Source organism: Hakea prostrata, chromosome 1 (assembly GCF_041222555.1).
Source record: "Hakea prostrata isolate BN-2017 chromosome 1, UWA_Hpros_2, whole genome shotgun sequence".
Classification (NCBI taxonomy): domain Eukaryota; kingdom Viridiplantae; phylum Streptophyta; class Magnoliopsida; order Proteales; family Proteaceae; genus Hakea; species Hakea prostrata.
In genome coordinates this window covers 13,971,137-13,993,222 of record NC_142600.1, presented here as the reverse complement: position 1 = coordinate 13,993,222, position 22,086 = coordinate 13,971,137, and the positions used below count along the sequence as shown (strand labels likewise).

General features: G+C 39.9%; 1 protein-coding gene across 2 annotated transcripts; it reads left to right on the top strand.

The window, feature by feature from the left end:
* The first annotated feature begins 1,207 nt into the window (after positions 1-1,207).
* Positions 1,208-21,477, top strand: LOC149027678 (neutral/alkaline invertase 3, chloroplastic-like). 2 transcript variants are annotated; one of them, XM_089164797.1, is made up of 7 exons: positions 1,208-1,343; positions 1,745-2,547; positions 11,796-11,961; positions 12,105-12,316; positions 19,466-19,959; positions 20,044-20,092; positions 20,957-21,477. In XM_089164797.1, the coding sequence occupies exons 2-7, from the start codon at positions 1,837-1,839 to the stop codon at positions 21,284-21,286; spliced, it is 1,962 nt and encodes a 653-aa protein (XP_089020923.1). In that variant the 5' UTR covers positions 1,208-1,343; positions 1,745-1,836; the 3' UTR covers positions 21,287-21,477. The 2 variants fall into 2 exon arrangements, with proteins under 2 accessions (XP_089020923.1, XP_089020933.1); XM_089164807.1 differs by having other exon boundaries at positions 1,208-2,547.
* The last annotated feature ends 609 nt before the right edge of the window (positions 21,478-22,086 follow it).

The following is a 22,086-nucleotide window of genomic DNA, read 5'->3' as shown; positions in this document are numbered from 1 at the left end:
GGCTGCTAGGATGTAAGAGAGCACTGTCACCTTGGATTTTCTCTCCATGGATGGGTAGCTTTGAAGCTTCACCACCATGCCACCCCAAAAAATGAAAGTAAAAAAAAAAAAAACTCCTTTATGATCTTTGGAAGCTTAAAAAGCACTTGGAAGTTTGGATGCGAGGTTTTGCCAAGGATTTGGTTTCTGCTTCAACATGTTATTCTGCAATGTGCAAGTATTCTTAATCTTTGTTAATTGTTTTCATTGCTGTTCGTGTCATAATATCCCAACTTATCATATACACTATAATTTTCTTTGGTAGAATCTATACCATATTCTACTTCCATTAAGCCCTGGAGGCAGCAGGAAACTTCCTCCTTGACTTGCTGGCTGCAGCCACCCAAAAGAAGCATCGACCAGTAAAAACCAACACCGGCGAAAGCACCTCTGAAACTTCAATATTTTTCTAAAAAATTTACATGTGGGTTCTTTTAGTGGAAAACCTTATATCTAGGTATAAGGAGGTCTAACACTATAAGTAATCATAATTGAATTCAAAATTTAAAGTTAGGGGACCAAAATACCGCTTTAACAGTTAAATGACCCATATATAAATTTCTCTTTGAAAAATCGCTCTTTCAACAAAGGCTATAAGGCTAAAACTGGTCCAAAATTTTCCGACCAAGAAAAAAAAAAATTGGTCCAAATTTTGGTGCGAGAATGGTTCTCTAAGGTCATAGAATAGATGCCGGATGCCAATGATGGGTTAATAAAGCGGTTAAAGACTCTTGGGTTCGCATCCATTCGACGGCATTAATTTGAGGATGTAATCGTGGTGCGCGCAAGCTGCCTCATAAAAAAATGCAAATGGTTTTCATAGTTACCGGTAAAAAAAAAAAAAAGCCAGTGGCGTTTTTTTTTTTTTTGGTAAGAATAGAATGGATGGTGGATCATGGATGTCATTCAGATGAAATCTATATCCGACTGGATTCCGTATGACTAGTCCTAAGTCCTAACAAGATCAATAAATGTCGTACGACAACGTGTCTCAACCTCTCCTACTCCTACAGTCCTACTTCGCGTCGCAACGAAAAACCACACCCAATATATCGGAAGACGAAGGTTACAAATTCACGGTAACCATTAGATAATTTTTCTGTAGAAAATTTAAACCAAAAAATAAAATAGAGATCCCCTTATATTATATATGCTACTGGTTAAAAAAAAGGGAAAAGGAAAAACAAAAAATAGAACGAACATTTTGCCTGAGAATTGTATTCATTCCACCGTGAACCAAAATTTTTTTGTAATCTCTGGACGATCTGCTCTCTCGTTTTTTCCTTTATACATCGGCACATAAGGTGAGCTGTGTCTTTGTATCTTTTCTTGTATATGTATCTGGACGCCTATCGGTATAACCTGAACTGCGAGATTCTTCAGCTTTAAATCCTTCTAAACAAGCGCCTGAGTTGATCAGAATCACATTCTGTTACTCCTCCTCCTTCTATGCTTGAATTTAGTTTCTGACTCTGTTCCGCTGAATATATCTGTTACCATAGAAGGGGTCTTTGTTCGTTTTCAGTGGCTAGAATTGAATACCCCTTCAAGATTATTTTGTGATTGAGGGCAACTCTTGACTCATCAAAGTACTGCTTGGATTATTTTTATATCCCATATTGAGTTTATCCACCGGCCTGAAGAGTTTATGTGTTAGTATATCTCCTGGTTCTTTTAATTGTAATGAAAAAGGTGTTCTTTGTAGGTACCTTTTCTTAACAAGAGTCACGGGCCTCAGATCTGTTTCGGCCTTGATAATGGTAAATTGAATGCAATCCATCAAGTTTTGTTTATAAAATGATAGGCACTTCAGAAGCAGTGTTGCAAGCTCTCTCCAGGACAGGTTCAAATGTTGTATTTTCAGATCCATGTCTTGGCAAACCAAGCTTCACATTTTCTCCTAAATTCCATGTAGTATGTCGAAATAAAACTTCTTGTTCTGTGTATATGAAATCCTTAAATTTTTCAAGAGTGACACAAGGTTGCTTGAAGATCCATAGAGGTAGTGTTTCTCATGGAAATCTGATGTTTGATCGGTCAAGCTCTCTTAGTTGCCACTGTCAAAATGCTGAAAGAGTTAGTGGGATAACTGCAGAGGATGGAAATGACACCTTGATTGTGGATAGTGAGAATAAATCAATCCCAATTAATGGTATAGTGAACAGGTCAAAAGCTTTTGAGCTTGGGAAGCTTCAACAATCGAGACAGGGGAAGGAAACTTCCACAGTTGATGGTCAGCTAGCTGAAGCTGAAAAATTCAAGCAGACATCGAGTAAAATTTGTGGCAACTCCATTGAGGATGAGGCCTGGAATCTTTTGAGGGAATCCATTGTTTATTACTGTGGTAGTCCCATAGGAACAATTGCTGCACAGGACCCAACCGATTCCAATGCTTTGAACTATGATCAAGTCTTCATTCGTGATTTCGTACCTTCCGGAATAGCATTTCTCTTGAAGGGGGAGTATGATATTGTTCGGAATTTCATCCTTCACACGCTCCAGTTGCAGGTGATTGTTCAAGCTTAATACTTGTATACATTTGGGACTTTTATTTTAATTTAATTTTATTTTGATTGAGTTATTTTTTTTTATTCCTGAAATTTCTTGCAAGATTATGCTCTAATGTACGGTACGTTTACAAGACTTGTCAATATTGCCCTATTCTCAACTCAGCTATATCCATCTAAATTTTGCTAAAAGGATCCCCCCCCCCCCCCCTCCAATTGGTTTTCATTTGGAGCCATACCTTTCACTAGTGCCAAACTTTGCATATCTTCCATCACCACTTCTCCTAGAGTCATTTTAGGCCTACTACTGGCTCTTTAGATCATTCTAGCATGCTACTTATGTAACCATATGCTGTTTAACATTTCTCACTCAATGGAAATATTATTGTTTTGAAGGAATAATTATTGTAGGTTTATTCTATGGTTTTTTATGCAGTATAAAGAGGCATACGGTATCAGTGAAGCAATCTAGTCAAGTGTTTATGATCTAGGCTTTTCTATAGTTGAGTGGTCAGAAATCTCACATTAGGACTAGTTGCCTCTGTGCAAGTCTAGACTGCCCAAATGCTTGGCAAGCCCTTAGACTATGCAATGGTTTTGAGTCAGTGGTTACATAGAAAAATATCTGTTGCACCATGATGTAGAATGGAAGACCATATTACCATCTGAATAAGCCCCAAAACCAGCCCAGCAAAGTTGTGGAATGTTACTGCTGTAGAGGCAGCATGGTCTGATGATGTGGAAGTGATGTCTTCAGGGTTGACCCCCCCAGCTGAAACCCTAAAGTGGGCCCGTCTGGGGCTGGCTGAACCCTAAAGAGGGTATTCTGGTCAAAACCAGCCCTAAATAATTGCTGATTTTAATTTCAGAATTTATTTCTTTATTTCTAGAGCCTTGTTTTGTTTAGAAGTCTTGATTTGATTTGTGAGTTGAATTCTTAAGTCCTTAGGAGTCTTTCTTTAAAGTTGGACTCTTATAGATAAGTTAGTCTTTTATTTCAAGAAGAACTCTGTTAATTTAGGTGGTTGTTAATTAGTTGCAAAAGGGTATTCGAACTTATAAATGAGCCAAGTTAGATTTCTTTATTATGAGTCCAAGTCTTTTCCCTCCACTTGTAGGCATAAATAGCCCAGTCATTCATGTAAGTCTTAAGTCTGATTATTTGGTTAAAACATTGAGTTTAGGACCATGGTACGTATTTGAGGCAGCCATGGCGGAGTTTAAATCAAGCTTTCTTCTTTGAAGATCAGCAACTGTGTCTAGTACTCTTCTTCAGAAAATTCCAGCTAGTGTTCTAACAATTTTCCAAGTTAGTGAAGCAACCCCAGCCCCTTCCCCCTTCTTCCTGCCATCGTAACCCTTGCCATCCTCCACTGTTATGCCTGGCATCCCCACCCCCTTCCCCTGCTGCCGCACCTTGGCAGCAACTCCCCTAGGACCCCACGACACCCCCATACCCCTACCCCTTACGACTCCTCTAGCCCATCCCCTAACCCTCTCCTACCCTACAGTACCCCCTTCCCTCTCTAAACCTCTTGGCATCTCTTCCTCCTTGAGGCTGAACCAGAAATAGAAAAGAAAAACAGAAAAGAAGAGAAAGAAGAAAGAAAGAAAAGGAAGAGCAAGGAAGAGATAGAAAAGTTTTTGTTTTCTTTTCAAGATCCAACCCATGTCCGTTACATCTTCATCCAATCTGGGTTTGTCAAAACCCTAAAACCTCCCCACACCCAATTGCAGGGTTCCTAAGAAGCTTTGGTATCCCGTATAATTTTGTTAAGCCCATACCTTACCCATAACCTCCCCATTTAGATTCCCATCATTATTGTCCATCCCCCATTATTTGTTACATCCCATTTGATACCCTACTCTCCTGCCCAAAATTTAACCATATTTTCATTATTTTGCTGGAAGATTGTGGAAGATCCTTAATTTTAGTGAATCAATACCAGAAAACTTAACCCTGAAATTGGGTTTTACATCAGGGAGGTTCTTTTGTTGGTACAATGGGGCATCACATAAGGCAGCCCTACTCCAAATAGAAGCATGGATGAAGAACAAAAAGGTTCAGAAAACTATTCACATCCCTGTTCATGTGAACAGTATCATAGCCCCATATTTGACTTGAGAGAGAATGTTCCTAGGAATTTTGTGAATCCCAAAATCAGATCACATGAATATTTTTCTTCTGGGGAGATTTAAAAGCTTTATGTAGTTTCTCTTTTAGCTATTTATGCATGTGGCTGAATCATAAAGCCTACTAGTTTCTGATTCTTCATAGTTCCTATTTTCCATAAGACTCTATTATCACTAGTTACTAGGTTAATAGTTTCTATTCTCAGCTTTCAGAAAGTTTTTATTTATTGTAAAGTTTTGCCCAAGGCCAAGCTATAAATAGGCCTTTTCATTGCAGTAGAAGATTAGCCCTTTGGAGAAATTGAATATGTAGACTAGTAGCTTTAATCATAGAGTTATCTGTCTTCTGAGATAGCTTGGATGAGAGACCCAGGGCTGAGATAGCCCATCTGCAACCTGCTTTCTTCATTTATAACACCTTCTCATCCTTTCATTTTCCTTCTTTATCCTGGTTGCAATCGGTCTCTTGCTGGTTTCTCCAGTTTGAGGTCAACTCTTGCACTATTCCATTATTGACAACTATTAAAATCCCAGACCTCTCTTTTGTATTGAAAAGAATAACATATTTATGCCATTTGAACAAACTTACTTCTCAAAAGAAGAATACTCAAGTCAACAGCTGAGATAGCTGTGGATTGAACCCAGGGCTGAGATAGCCCATCCACTATCTGCTTTCTTCTTTTATTTCTCCTTCTTCTTATCCTTTCATTTTCCTCGACAACTTCACTAATGAATTGATCCTGGTTGCAATCGGTCTCTCACTGGTTTCTCCAGTTTGAGGACAACTCTTGCATTACTCCATTATGGACAACTGTTCAAATCCCAGACCTCTTTCTTTTGTATTGAAAAAACTAACATATTTATGCCATTTGGACAAGCTTACTTCTCAAAAGAAGAAAACTCAAGTCGATTGGATCCTAAGCATAAAAAACTATGGCCACAAGCTTGTTTCTCCATATAAGAGTTATCAAGTGGATAGGAATATAAGCAAGTAAATTATGCCCATCATTAACTTCTGGGTTAACCGCAAGGATAGCTTTCTCATGAGTTGGTAGTTGTTTAGTCTGAAGGCTGTCCTAGTATTTGGGTAGTCTAGATTGATTGGTGTCCATGTGCCCCTAGTAGAAAATCCTTAATAGCCTAGCAAGTGTAGGCACATTATGAAGGAATTGCATTATCTTATTCTCATATACCAAATTACCAATAAGTGCCAAGTCTTAGCAATATGCTGTAAATAGCTAAGTTCTTTAACTTTAGACACTGGTACATAATTTTTAAGTTATAAAAATGTATTGTTGCTAAATTCTAGTTCTAAAGTTGTAGCTGAAGTATGTAAATAGATCATTTTTGTAATTTTCTTCTGGATCTACCATTTGTACTTAAGAGAACTATAAAGTACTTCAAAAGCTAACAGGAAAGCTGGACTGTTAGGTAAAGGCTGGATCTCCATCTTCTAAAAACCTCAATTGAATATGAATATGGTATGTGTTTGACTGAATGCCACTTGGAAGTTATTTAGTTAAACAGAGAAAAAATTGCTTCTTCACAAATTCATATTTGACTATCTTAGTAACATCTTAGAAGGCCATGACCTCTTATACATCCTTGTTCAAAAGAGCAATTGTAGCCCATCCCCACCTAATGGCCATACTCTTATTATTTTGTTCTCATCTATTTATTTGGTAGCTAAGGTCCAAGCTTCTAGAGTAGCTGTTGTAACCATACAACAATAACAAGAAGCCTTGTTCCAGCTATTGGGATTGGCTACATGGATTCTTTCCTTCCAATTAGCTCTGCTTAAGGCCATGCTAGAACAAGGCCCAAGCTATGCATATCCTTTCTCACCACTTCTCTTAAGGTTATCATAGGTATGCCCCTAGCTCTTCTGATTCCTTCAATCTGGATTAAACCACTTCTCCGTATAGGGGCATGTACAAGCCTCCGTCAAACGTGGTTGTGCCACCTCAAACGACTTTCTCGTAGCTTTTCACTTATTGGAGCTTCTTTCGGAGCAACTTTAATATGATTATATGATTATTCCTTATCTTATCCTTCCTAGTTTTGCCACTCATTCATTTTAGCATTGATTTCAGCTACATTGAGTTTATCTATATGATGCTTTTTAACAACCCAACACTCTGCACTATACATCATATTTGGTTGTATGGCGGTCCTATAAAATTTTCCTTTAAGCTTTAAAGGAATATTCTGATTGCATGAAACCTCGGACGCACTTCTCCACTTCATCTACCCTATTTTAGTTCTTTGGAAAACATCATTTTCTATATCAGCTTTTTTTATTCATGATTGAGCCAATGTACCTAAAAATCGCTTTGAGGAATTTCCTTCTCATCAAGTTTCTCCCTTTTTTCATCTATCTGATAATGACCAAAGTTACAAACTAGATATTCTATTTTCATTCTACTTAGATTAAAGCCTTTTGATTTCAAAGTCCCTCTCATGATTCTAACTTGGTATTAATCCCTACTTGTGTCTCGTCTATCAACACAATATCATCAGCAAAAAGCATATACCAAGGAACCTCATCTCGAATGTCTTTAGTTAATACATCCATTATAAGTGCAAATAAATATAGACTCAAAGCTGATCCTTAATGTAACCAATTGTAATTGGTAATTCGCTACCTTGTCCCCTCACTGTTCTTACATTTGGCACTACTTAGTTCTTGGAACCATGAAGAGGAAATTAATAAAAGTTGGAAATATGGAATCAATTTTATTGTTCAATTTTTCCAATTAGTTGAAGACTTGAAGTGATCTTTTGAATGACACCTCATGTCCTTTTGGTACATTGAACCTACATTTGATTACCTCTTGTCTTATTCCCAAAATTTTATTGTCATCCATAAAGAGGGCTTTCAAAATTTTTGAAAGTAACCTACTATTATGTCATTATCAAGAGTTCTCATTGTCTGCACCTTTTTGAGTATGCATCTGAAATGAAAAATTTTATCCTCATTAGAAGGGAAAATTTTTGGTAGACAAAGAGAAAAAAAGGTAAGCTTTCAAAGTATTTGACAGTTGACACCTTGTGGGGGTGTCAATTAGAAAATCCTTTTGTTAAAATTTTTTGTCTGGTTGATGAATTTTAATTTTACTGCCGTCTTATAGAAGAAAAGTTTTTTCTAAAGGTAGTAAGGATATTTTTGGTTCTCCACTATTGTTTTGGTGATTTTCAGAAAATGATGAATCAAATGGTGTTGGTCATTGAATTTTGTTTTCCTTTAGTGCTGATGATCATTGCTGCCACTTCTTAGTTACTTTCCACTATTGAGATGATTGCTGATGATGTTTCAATTTGATTGCTAATTGCATCAAATAAAAGTTTCTTTAATTTCTTTATTTGCTTGTAATTCCTTATAATCATTGATGTGTTAACAGTTAATTTCTTCAACTAGTGGGCCCTTGTTGACTTCATTAGCCAAGCCCAAAATCAGTCGTCTTACATGTTTTCCTTAATGATCAGCTTAGAAAACAATCCTAATCCAAATTAACTGCAAGAAGCAATTGCATGAAATCCACTTTAGACCAGCAAAAACTTGAAACCTCCATATGGATATCCTATTCTCTCCACAAACTTCAACCCTCTGCTCAACTTCCCTAATCATCATGTTGGCTGAGACTGGTTTCCACAATATCCAATTCGCTTTTCTACACAAGTAACATATTCATAGTTTTTTATTTGATTAAATAGTTTGACTTTACTTCTTGAAATATTAAGGTAGATCTCCACAAAGCCTTTGACTCTATTCGCTGGGACTTCATCAGCGATGTCCTCTTTTCCATGGGCTTCCCTCCCCCCTTCATCCACTGGATTGAGACATGTATCTCTTCTCCTCACTTCTCCATCATCACTAACGGCTCCCCAGCTGGATTTTTCCCTTCCCGGACTGGCATTCGCCAAGGCTGCCCTCTCTCCCCCTACCTCTTCTCCTTAGCCTTGGAAGTCCTCTCCCGCATCCTCCAATCCAAAACAGATCAGCTTTTAATCTCTCCCATCCCCAAGTGCAAGTCCCTAAATCTCACCCATCTTGCTTTTGTTGATGATCTTATGATCTTCTCTAAAGTGGATCACCTATCCATCTGTTCCATCCTCTTGGCTCTCTCGCAATTTGAATATCTTTCTGTCCTTTGAGTTAACCTTGATAAGTCCACCCTTTTTCTCTCCGGTGTCTCTGATCAAATTTGCAATTCCTTTCTCCAGCTCTCGGGCTTTAAGCCTGGTTCCTTTCCTGCGGTCTATGTGGGTCTCCCGCTCATTCGTGGTAGGCTTACCTGCCACCATTGCCTCTCGATGCTAGATCATATTCGTAAGAAGCTTTAGCTCTGGAAGGGCAAGCTTCTATCTTTTGCGGGCAGAGTGGTTCTCATCCATTCCGTGCTTCAATCTTCCTATATCTATTGGTGTGGAATATTCTCCATTCCCAAATTGACCATCCAGGCAATGGAATCCTTGTTCTGTGCCTTTCTTTGGAAAGGGCAGGAAGCCTCTCGCTTCATCCACCCGGTCAGTTAGTCATCCATCTATCGTCCTACTTTGGAAGTAGGCCTGGGTATCCGTCGGATATTTTTAACTTAGCTTGCCTTCTCAAGCTTATCTAGAAAATTGCCTCAAAGCATGATTCCATCTAGGTTAAGTAGGTCTATTCTTACCTTCTTCGTTCTAATTCTTTCTAGACTATTCTGTTGCCCTCCAACCCTTCATGGGTATGGAGGAAAATCCTCTTGTTGCACCCCCGCACCATCTCTGCTATTTCTACCATCATCTCCTCTGGCTCTTCCACTTTCTTTTGGCTTGACTTGTGGCATCCGATGTGCATTCTCTTTAACTACTTTGGTCCCCACACTGTCTATAATACCCATATCTCCAAATCCACCCCCTATCCACTTTCATCTCAAATGGCGCCTGTTCCCCTCCCTCGATACTCACACAGGTTTGGGAATCCCTCCCTCCCCTCTCTAGCTCCTCTGGTGACCTTTTTGTTTGGCTCCCATCCCCCACCTTTTCCACATCCTCTGCCTGGAACCTCCTCAGACCCCACAACCCTAAACTCCCCTGGCTTCATCCCCCATCACTCCCTTACCCTTTGGAGAGCCCTAAACTTTGCTCTCCCCACCCAATCCTTCCTTGTTAGCCATCACATTCCCATAAACCCCAAATGCATCCTATGCTAGAATGGTTTGGAAGACCTAGAGCACCTTTTCTTTCCTTGCCCTTTCTCCAAATCCATATGGGGGAAAGCCCTAGCCTCCATTTGGTCCCGTTCGAGGGAATCTTTCAAGTTTACTCGTGATTGGTCTTCGATTATGAGAAACTTTTCAGGCACTTCCATTTGCAATCGGATTGGTAAGCTAGTGTACTGTGCCTCCATCCATCACCTATGGTGGGAGCGCAATCTTCGAAGATGGACCTTCAAATCCCACTCCATGAATAAGATTTGGAGTGCCATCTATTTTGATGTATCTTCTAGATTGATAGCTATCTCCACCCACCCCCCCTCGGTTGATGATACCCCAAGGAACAAGCTCATTGTTTGTCTCCTGGGGTCTTAGTTCTTCTTTTCGGTCTTCTTCTTAAAGACCTTGTTCCCTTTTCCTCTTTTTATACAATTATTTATTCATCCCCAAAAAAAAATCTCTCTAATGTAACCCAGATTCTAGGGTTTCAGAATTTTTTATGTCAAACCCTAAAATTTGGTTCTTCCAGGATCCTCTCCTTGTGAACCAGCAATCAAATAATTAATCCTTGGGAAAAATAAGGGTGTTAAAAAATTGGGATAGAATTGGAAAGGTTAGGGTTTTAACTACCCCAAAGATGGGGAGGGATGGGAAAATTTAGGGTTTAACAAAACTCTTAAGGAAGAACTTGAGGAGCAAAGGGATCAAAATTCACACTTGGGACTGTAGTGGGGATAGGGTAGAAGGTGTGGGAAAGGAAAGAAAGGGTTGGGGAAGCTTGCGGTTAGGTGAAGAGGGGGGGGGGTGGGAAGTCTGTGGTTGGTCTTGGGGAAGGTTTTGGAGGCTGTCCTAAGGTTCTTGATTCAATCTATGGATCTTGACCTCTTTCTTTGATTCCTGATTTTCTTACTTTTCTTTCTTTCCTTTCTTTCTTTTCTTGGCTTCCTAAGCTGCCATAAGATAAAGAACAGGGAAAAGAAGAAGAGAAGAGGGGGAAGGTTAGGGAAAGTCTGCGGGTGGGAGAGAAGAAGGGGGAGGAGTGTGGGTGATTGGCGCAAGGTTTAGGAGGGGTAGTGGGGTAGGGAAGGGGGCTGGGGTTTCACTTGTTGGGAGAGTGGACTGGTAAACCCAAGGTTGCTGTGGGTCCTATCACAACACTGCCGCAGGAAGAAGTTGAAGAAGAAGCTGAACACACTCAGCCATCAGGATCCCTCTTGGAACCTACGACTCCAATTCCTTCAATGCTCAATTTTTATTAATCTAGTGTAAATTTCAATGCTGGATATGGGGCCTTTATATAGCCTCTTACATAGAAGAAATGACACTTGGACTCTAATTAATTAACAAACTTGGACTCTAAGTTGGGAATCCCTTTACAACTCAACAACTAATTAGTAACTTAGAAAGTAGACTTCTAAGGACAACCAAAATAACCAAAATAAAATAACAGTTATCCAGAAGGAATCTTACTTAAAAATTGATTCCAACTGGGACTCCCACACGGACAAGGAATCCCTAATAGCTTGACCAAGAGATAACCAAATTAAAAATTGAGAGTAGATCTAGAATCCTGACAGTAGTCTGCATCTTACCAGCCCTACTAGGGCTCCAAAAGAGGGAGTAGAATGACCAAAATACCCCTGGGAAGAATTTGGCCAGCCCTTGGTGTGCCAGCTGGGCTTGGTTGTAGGGTCAATCTTTGATGGGTTTTTTTTTTTTTTTTTTTTTTTTTTTTTGGGGGGGGGGGGGGAGGCTGGTTATTCACTCGCACCATCAAATTGTGTGACATCATATTTCTCACCCTTCTATAGAATATCAAAATCATCCTCAGTTACCAATTTCCCTACCTACATCTCATATTATCACTGTCTCCAGGTTGAGTTCACTTGTTGTTTTTGTATTGGTTTTGTTTTCTCAGAGCTGGGAAAAAACAATGGACTGTCATAGCCCTGGTCAAGGGCTGATGCCTGCTAGTTTCAAAGTGCGAACTGTTCCTCTTGAGGGTGATGACTCAGCAACGGAAGAGGTTTTGGATCCTGATTTTGGAGAGGCAGCAATTGGTCGTGTGGCACCAGTCGATTCTGGTAAGTAAATAAAATTAGGTATTTTCTTTTTTGTAGATGGTATCATTTGAATTATATTCCTTCTTTTGAAGATGGGTTTCTTTCTAACAACATCTATTTGCTTCTTCTTTCCTATTATATTGTTTCTTGTAAATTTTTTTCAGGCCTGTGGTGGATTATACTCTTACGGGCATATGGGAAATGCTCTGGAGATCTTTCAGTACAGGAGAGGGTTGATGTGCAAACTGGAATTAAGATGATATTGAGGCTATGCCTAGCTGATGGTTTTGATATGTTCCCAACATTGCTAGTGACAGATGGTTCTTGCATGATAGACCGCCGCATGGGAATTCATGGTCATCCTCTAGAAATACAGGTAGATATTGCAGTCCTTAAACTGTAGATTAACTACTACTGAGGGGTCCAGGTTTTAAGGTGGTGGGGGGCTGTCTAGGTAGGTTGAAGGTCTAACCATGACAAGTCCACATGTATCTAAATCTCGGTTTCACAGCTGACCACAACGACTTGAAGGGGGGATTCTAAAAATGCAATTTCTTGACCTGTTTCAACCCTATTTCAACCATATTTTGGTAATTTCATTAGTTTCAATCAAACACCTATATAAATTTAGTCATCTCATTGAAATTGGGGGAAACCTGGCTTGAAATGAGGACAAACACTTATTTATTCCATAAGCCAGATGCATTTATTTATGACTAACATCTTGTAAGTAAACTGTTTCAATTACTCAAGATATTATTCTTTCAAGACTCCAATATTGAGGGGCGTACACCATAGGGGTAGCATTACAGGTTTACATCATTTATTTGCGAGAACACGGTGGAGAGAAAACGATAAAAGAAATAGAGGATACCCATCACTCAATCTTGACCTCTGTGAAGGAGACTGAAGAGGAAGCTCGGGCTTCTCTACTCTACAGTTATAAGCAGAGCATCAATGGCTTCTCTGCATTCCTCATCATCTTTTTTTTTTTTTCCTCAGTGCATTGAGAATTTTCAACCCTGATTTATCAGGAAGTTAGTTCAAAATTCAAATTTAGGCCTGTGGAGCAGCCAGCTAATGTGATATTTTGTTCTTGATCTGGAATCTAGTTTGTCTGCATAGATTTTATGGTGTCTAGGTAGTACAGGGCATAGGGGAGGGCCTAGATGCAAGGGTGGAAGCCAACTGGATGACCAACATGAGCAAAGTGACCAAGATTCTTCTGAACATATATTGATTTAAGGGTGGAAACCAACTGGATAAGGGTGTCAATCAGTATAGTACTGACTTTAAATACCAAAAACCAGAACCTTACCGTACCGAATTTACACGGTATGGTACGGTTTCAGTATTTACCAAAATGGTTCGGTACGGTTTTGGTATTAAATCGGTGAGGCAAACGGTTTAAACACGGTATCTAGTGCAGTACAATTTTGGTACGAACGAACCCATGCCACTTTTGTTATTAGTTCATTAAGATTCTAATGAAATTGCAATCAAACAATCGATAGAATCTGATATTAACAGAGACAAAACAAGTAATTTAAGAAGAGGAGTGAAGGACGAAACGAAAAACTGAAACAGGGAATTAGGGATAGGGTAAAGGGTAAGTGATTTAATTGTAAAATTACATTTATATCCCTTAACTTGGTACGGTACCAATTTGGTACATACCGAAGGTATGAGTACATGAAACTGGAACCGTACTGAATTTTGAACTGTGCGGTTTTAAACGGCGTGGTTTGGTACGGTTAAACAGTTTCCGTACACAATTGATACCCTTACAACTGGAAGACCAACATGAGCAAAGTGACCAAGATTCTTCTGACCATATATTGATTTAAGATGTAGAATGCATACTGACTGAGGTACTGGTCATTTACCCGGATTTTATTCTTTTACTTGCCAAAAAAAGCTACCAAGATTCTTGGATACCTTACCCTTCTCCTGGCAAGTCAAGAAGTCTATTATGCAACTTTAGTTCTTTTTTTTCACCCATAAGACCTGGGGGCTGTTTAGCTTCTCGTTCTCTTTCTTGTTTATTTTTCATTCTTGCTTCTGGTTTCAAAACAGTGGAGGGTGGACTGTGTTGTAATTCTGAATATAAAGGGTGAAATTGTCTCTAGGATACTATTGTGGAATATCCCACATCAGGAATTTTGGGTTCTTGAACTCTTTTACTGATATAAATAAACACTGGTTATGTCTCCCTGACATTAGCCAGAAGTTCTCAGAACATTCAACATGGTATTAGAGCCAAAGTTTCTTGGAATTGGATATCGCATATGTCTAACAATAATTCTGAAAAATCACTACTTGTCCTCCTTTCTCCGTGTAGTAACACCACACCCACCATCACACCACCAGACCATCACCATCGGCCTTCCCAACTTCCACCTTCCTTGTCATCACCGCCAAACCATCGCCAGCCGTCCAAGACCTCTGCCAGCTCCTCGCAAAGCTCCGCCTCCCTTTTGGGAGCCTTTCTTCTCATCTCCCACCCTTTTTAGCCCTCCGGATGTTCTATTTAGCTTTGATCCGTTGGTGGTGAGCTTTTTTCTCCCCCAAGGGTCCTTTTTTACCTATTAATGGTGAAAGCCCTTCCGTGATGAAGGATCTGTGAGTTTGATTACTTCTCAAATTTTTCTGAATCAGTGACATCTACCGCATCTACTGGTTCGTTTGAAGTGGAGGAGGATCCAGTTATCCATCAGCGAGATTTTTCTGCTTTCCAAATGGACTCAATTAAACTCTATGGGACAAATTATTTGAGATGGTCTCAATCTGTTGCGGCTATGGTCGGTTCTCGGGGTCTTATAGGTCATCTTTATGGTACCTCAATAAAGCCTACAACTTCTGATTTGGCTTAAGATAAGTGGGAAACTAATAAATATCTTATAATGGGGTTTCCGCTCAACTCCATTAAACTTACTATTGCTGAGAGTTATGGTTGGTTCTCGTGGTCTTATCGATCATCTTTATGGTACCTCGATAAAGCCTACAACTTCGATCTGGCTCAAGGTAAGTGCGAAACTGATAAATGTCTTATGATGGGGTTTCCGCTCAACTCCATTAAACTTACTATTGCTGAGAGTTATCTTCTTCTTGCCAATGTTGTTGTGTGGAAAGTCGCCAAGGACACATATTCCAAGGTTGGCAATGGTGCACAGTGTTTTAAGATTAGGAAAAAAAGTCCATTGGTTACAACAGAAGTATCTTACTTTCTACCCTTACTATATGTGGGTATTATAAGACCTTGGGTTTCTATGGGAAATTTACACTTACCTATGGGACAAAGGTTGTCGCTTATTAAAGGGGGAAGATAAACTCCATCTATATGACTTTTTGGCGAGTCTAAAGGTGTATGATTTGTGCTCAAGTTCTCTCCCTTAAGCCTTTCCTCTCTCTTAAACAGGGCTTTGCTACTGTTGATATAGAAGAAAGTTTATGGTTTATACTATTGCTTGTTGCGGGCTCTGGTGGTCCTTCTCGTGCCCTATCCTCTTTTGCCTCTCAAACTTATGGTGTTGACTCAGGTAACTCTATTTGTACTCCCGTCAATTGTAATTATTGTGGTTATGAGCATCACAGTTGAGAGAAGTACTAGAAACTTCATAGTTGCCCACCTACCTCTCACAGAGGTCGTACTACAGGGGGTGGGACTTCACAAGCGGCAGCCCACAAGGACACTATGAATGATTCTAAGGCACCAACACCTTTCTCTTCAAATGAACTCTAGCATCTCTGTCAGTTGATGACCAGGCTGGACTTGTCTTGTTCTATGACGATGTCTAGTGCTAGTGTTGTGTTAACACACCAGTATCCGGGGGGATACACCATAGGTGTAGAGCACAAGGGAGTTGTAGGAAATCAATTCCAAACATGGGAAGTAATCTATTACGATTGGGCTGGGGCTATATTAAGGAGAAGATAGGGACTATGAAGGAGGAGTCAATGAGTGTTTTGTTCGGGGCAACTTGCTTGCGGAGTGGGGAAGACCCTTGGTTGGGGCATCTTGAAGGGTATATTCAAGCTTGTGGAAGATCATTGTAATGCGGACTTGCTTAGTCAATTATAGTGGTTGAGATTAATGCATTAGTCCTTAACATCTTATCCCTATCCTCTATGCATGCTATTCAGTTGCTTTGTGTGTGAGTTAAAGTGAATCACCTTAAGGTTGGGGAGCGCGTGCCATGGTGTTTGAAGGAAACCGAAGAGTGCCATCTAGTTGCAGGAGTTTCTTCCATTTAGTTTAGGGGTTGATTAAGGTTTCTTCTATCCCTGCTTTATTTACCTTGCTACAGTAACATCGTCGTTTTGGTCATCCTCCTTTAGCTACCTTATCTAGATTTTTTTTTACTTAGTTAAAAGATGTAATTTAAATGATTTTTGTTGTGTTGCTTGCATTTTGGCAAAAAAAAAATAGACATGTTTAATCATAGTAATATTCCTTTTTTGGTCATTCATTTTAATTTTTGGAGTCCTTCCCGCTGCGTATCTTCTTCAGCATATCGTTGGTTTGTTACTTTTATTTACTGTTGTACTCATACCTCTTGGTTTTATTTGTTGCACCAAAAATGTGATGTTTTTACTTGCTTTCAAATCTTTCATAAAATGGTGGCCACCCAGTTTGATGCATCTATCAAAATTCTTCACTCCGACAATGGGATGAATATGCTATGTGGGAATTCCACTTCTTTCTTGGTTATCATAGCATCATTCGTCAAACTAGTTGTATTGATACCCCTTCTCAGAATGGGGTGGTTGAACGCAAGAATTGGCATCCCCGAAAGAAGACCTATTTATTCACACACCTACTCTTTCTTTGTTCGGTAGTTTAGAACTTGCTTCTTCTTCCATCACCCCCTACCAACATCAGTACCCGCGAACAAAATGTTCGATAATTGGTTACCCATAAAGATAAAGAAAGCTTTCTTGTAGTTCTGCTTCATGCTCTAAAAATGAAGAAAGACTTGTCTAACATCGCCGGTTGGGTTGGTCCAATCCTTTCAAAAGGAAAATGCCAAAGTTTTATCAAAGCCTTCAACACTCTGCTCTTCTAATTGCAAGGGATTGCTATGTGGAATCGAAAAAGAAATTAGAATCTTCCTCTTTTGAGAAATGGAAGCGCTGGTCGGTCAAGTTGCTTGTGCCTGCTGTTACCTACCGTACGACCTCCGTCCCCGAACCAACTTACCTTATTAACCAGATGACCTCCCATGTTTTGCAGCAATGCTGCCCCCTTGATCTTCTTTTGGATTCTGCATCCTTCATCATTCCTCGTAAAGCTTTTGGGTGTGTCGCCTTTGCCAATTCATCGTACTTATTGTAAACTTAACTCTCACGGGCTGCGGTGTATTTCTTGGATACTCTGCTACCCAAAAAGGGTATAATTGTTATCATCTACCTTCTAGAGAATGCTTGTCACCATGGATGTGGTCTTTCAGGAAAATGTTCCCTATTTTTCCCCTACACCTCTTTAGGAGGCAAGTGAATCTAGTAAAGAGGTTTTGGTTCTCATTCCATCATGGAAATTCCTGCTGATGATGCCCATTTGGAAGAAGGGGTGACTGGGCAAGAACAACGACCAATGGTTCACGTTATTAGTGTAAGGGAGCAGCCTACATTGCAGTCTCCTCTAAAAGTATATCGTAGTAGGAAAAGACTGCACAGCTAGATGTGCCTCCCGCTAACATGCCTAGCCAATCGGATGCACCAACTGCAGGTCCTACAAATATTAATCCTGGTGAAATCTATTCCTATTCCTGTTTCCGACCCCTTGTTAGACTTACGAATTGCACTAGGAAAGCAACAGAGAGCATGTACCCAACACTCTATCTCTAATGTTGTTTCTATAGTTAATCGTCACTTACTTTCCAATCCTTTGCTTTGTCTCCTCCTTGTGCTCTATTTGTATTCCTAACACATTGCAGAAAGCACTAGCTCTCTCACTGGAAACAAGCAATGAATGAATCGATGAAGGCCTTGGGGGGGGGGGGGGGACAAAATATGCAATCTGGTTGTTTTTCTTTCAAGAAAGTGGGCTGTCGATTGCGAGTGTTTGTAGTAAGGCACAAGGTTGATGGTACCATGGACAGGTATAAAGCCAGACTAATGCCCAAGGGATTCACTCAAACCTATGGCATTGACTATTAGGAGACCTTTGTTGTAGTAGTCAAGATGAATACAGTATGAGTTGTGCTCTCATGTGTGATAGATCAAGGATGGGATCTTTAACAACTTGATGTTAAGAATGCCTTCCTTTATGGAGAAATTCACAAGGAGGTGGTACATAGATGTCCAACCAGGATACACTACTACAAAAACTCATTTGAAGGTATGTAAGCTCAAATGTGCTGTATATCAGAGAATGGTTTGTAAGGTTCCATAAGGTCATGGTGTGCATCATTTATAAGCAAAGCAATGTAGATCACACCCTAATTATCAAGAAGAGCAACACCCACACTACGGTACCGTTAGTGTTCATATATGATAATGGTTATCATTGGTAGCAGTCCAGCCGATATTTCAGCCCTAAAAGTTGGGATTAAAGTTTGAAATCAAGAACTTAAGAAAGTTGAGATATTTTTTGGTATTGAGTTGGCATATTATTCTAATGGTCTCTCTCTCTCTCATAGAGAAAGTATACCTTGAATTTATTAACAAAGACAGGAATGTTAGGATGCAAGCCAACCGATACACCTGTTGAGCCCAACTCACATCTTAAAGCCAAGGATGGAGAACCCATGGACAATGCTAGGTCTAGTGCTAAAGCCAAATTCAAAGCAATGGCCTTGGGCATTTTTTATGTGTTATGGATGAAGGGGTTGCTCTAGGATCCGTCTGCAGAAATAAAGATCCATGTACAACTATAGTTAGATAGCAAGTTCGCAATTAGCATAGCTCACAACCCGGTTCAGCATGACCGAATTAAGCATGTCGAGATCAACCGACAAGGAGAAAATTTTTGAGTCGGGTCTTATTGCATCTCTTTTGTGACTTCAGAAAAATCAAAAGGTTGGTGTGTTTACCAAGGGTCTAAGCTCTGAAGTCTTTTGTTACATTATTGGCTAGTTAGGCATGATAGATACCTATGTACCAACTTGAGGGGAAGTGCTGTAGTTCTTTGTATAAAAGGTAGAATTGTGTCTAGAATACTATTGTGTAATACTAATATCCCACATCAGGAATTTATATTTTTCATGTACTCTTTTACTAAAATAAATAAAGACTGACTGTGTCTCCCTGACACAAGTTAGAAGTTCACAAACCATCAAGCAGACAGCAAAGGACAAAATAGATGGGTTGTTCCCCCATTCAATCTCCTAAGAATGGGGGTGTGGGGCAATCAACAATTTCCTTAAGCAGCTTTCCTATGTTGCTAAGATCTGCTTGATGGATGTTGTTATCACCTGCCTGTGTGTGAGAATTAGTATATTATTGTCTTCAGCAGGGGGGGGGGGGGGGGAAGAAAAAAAGAGAACTTGTATATAGTTGTGAGGAAAGTTGGATGCTTTTGCAGGCACTGTTTTATTCAGCACTCCTTTGTGCTCGTGAGATGCTTGCGCCAGAGGATGGATCAGCTGACCTTGTACGAGCCCTAAACAATCGCCTGGTGGCGCTATCATTCCACATCAGGGAGTACTATTGGGTCGATATGAAAAAACTCAATGAAATCTATCGGTATAAAACAGAAGAATACTCGTATGATGCAGTCAACAAGTTCAACATCTACCCTGATCAAATTCCTCCATGGCTATTGGAATGGATGCCCAATAAAGGAGGCTACTTAATTGGAAATCTGCAGCCTGCTCACATGGATTTCCGGTTTTTCTCTCTGGGCAATTTGTGGTCTATTGTCAGCGGTCTTGCAACAGTTGATCAATCACATGCCATACTGGATCTAATTGAAGCCAAATGGGCAGACTTGGTTTCTAGTACACCATTTAAGATATGTTATCCAGCTCTTGAAGGTCAGGAATGGGGGATTATCACAGGCAGTGATCCCAAAAACACGTAAGCTTTTACTCGGTGGTTGTAATATGCTTACTATTTCCATGAATAAGGTTTGTTTTTATCCCATTTTTGTTTCTTATGCAGACCTTGGTCGTACCACAATGGAGGTTCATGGCCAACTTTGCTCTGGCAGGTTTGTTACTATTTACTCAGATCTCTTTTTTGACAAACTCATAAATGAGCAGGACTTGGACCCCAAACTGTGTACAAATTAAATAACTCTGGGAAAGCCTTGCCAACAGGGTTATCTCATAGTTTTTCATAAGTTCATCTAAAACGTCATCTCACTGTAGTGAAAATACAAAATTGAATTGTGTGACACTCATTCTCTCTATAATACACCAGTCTTGGTTGCTGGGCCACCAGTGAGTACATTTTGGCCATGACATAAAAAGCATGCTAAACACCTTATGAGAAACTAGGACTGATTTTATTGTTGCTGTATGAAGACTAGCTATATGTCTCTTTTTGTGGAAAATAGTTTTGTCAAGTTGCTCATTCAGACATATCCCCTTGCATTGCCCATAACATGTTCAGCTGGCTTCTGTGGACCTTTTGTCCTACAAATAGAAGCCCTAGATGTGCCGACCCCATTGAGTTGGGAAAGCTTCTTGTTGTTGTTGTTTATAAGTACCCTGGATGTCCTATTTGTTTTTCCCTTTCTCAGATCATAGATTGAGAACTCTCCAAGATCTCAGTAATATCTCGTTCTTTTTGGACTCTGAGATGTGATGGCATGTGAGTCAATATCTCGCGTCTTAGTGAGATCTCAATACATCCCTGAATTTTACTTATTTTATGCTTTCCATCCAAACTTGGCTTTGATTTCAACCAAAAGATATTGCACCAACTAGACACGATCTCAGTCCAGCTCAGCTTTTTAGCTGACCGAGTTAAGCTTCTAATATGAGTTCTTGAACTATTATCATGACGTCAGGGAAGTGTTTTGAAATATAAAATTATTCATGAAATAACATAGTCGAGGCATTTGTTGCAGCTCACGGTAGCATGCATAAAGATGAACAGATCAGATATAGCTTCTAAAGCCGTTGAGATTGTGGAGCAGCGGATTTCAAGAGACAAGTGGCCTGAATACTATGACACCAAAAGTGGAAGGTTCATTGGGAAACAGGCGCGCCTTTTCCAGACATGGTCAATAGCAGGATATCTTGTCGCAAAGCAACTCCTCGCTGACCCATATGCAGCAAAGTTTCTAATAACTGAAGAGGATGAAGAGCTTGTTAATGCATTCTCCTGCATGATTGGGGCGAATCCAAGAAAAAGAAAACGTGGACGGAAGCCAGTGAATAAGACCTATATTGTATAAACTTTACGTCATGAAGACGAAACTGTGGGAAGGGATTGATACTGACAGGGAATAGCTGAGGACGGCAGAGCTCATGAAACACAGCGTTTTTGCTTTGGCCAAGGTTGGCTGATCGCTGGCTTCTTATATTCATTTGAGCTTGTTTAGAGCTACTCTTTCATCTTTTCAAGGAGGACGAAGAGGCGGGGGGGGGGGGGGGGGGGGGCAGCTGTCTTATAAGTAAAGTTGTGTCTATTAGATTAGGGAATGGATACACTGCTGGAGTAGAATGTTTGTGCATGATATACTGGAAATGAGCTACTACCTCGTAAGATATAATCGTAAATACTAGCTCAAACAGTTGATCTTACATGAATTCCTATTTACATGTCAATGTAAGAAACAACACTCTTTAATAAAGAGAGCCAGAAGGGATGGAGGGAGGTGAGTTTTCACACAGGGAACGTTATGTAGCGTGACCATTACCCTTAAATTGAAAATTTGAGAAAGTTTCACTCTTTGCCTAGACAAAATTGAGGTGCAAAATAACCATCCTGCCTCTATAGAGGTTGAGATCTCTACCGGGAGATGCTTATGCGAACATTCTCGGTGGTCTAATGCATTTGAAGGGGCTACTGTGATCTCCCCACCAAAGAATGCTCAAGTAGATGTTGGATTGACTGGAATTGAGAGGACGATTTGCTGATCTAATTGAACTAAAGAGTTCAAATCATGTACTAGTACAAAGGACATCAAGATCTTCCGGAATGAATCACATGAAATCTACCATGAGATTTACAGAGCACAGTCATTGTAGATTT

Coding starts and splice junctions, on each gene's coding strand:
- LOC149027678 (XM_089164797.1), top strand. CDS start 1,837: ATGATAGGCACTTCAGAAGCAGTGTTGCAAGCTCTCTCCAGGACAGGT. Junction 2,548..11,795: donor TTCACACGCTCCAGTTGCAG/GTGATTGTTCAA, acceptor TTGTTTTCTCAG/AGCTGGGAAAAAACAATGGA. Junction 12,317..19,465: donor GTCATCCTCTAGAAATACAG/GTAGATATTGCA, acceptor ATGCTTTTGCAG/GCACTGTTTTATTCAGCACT.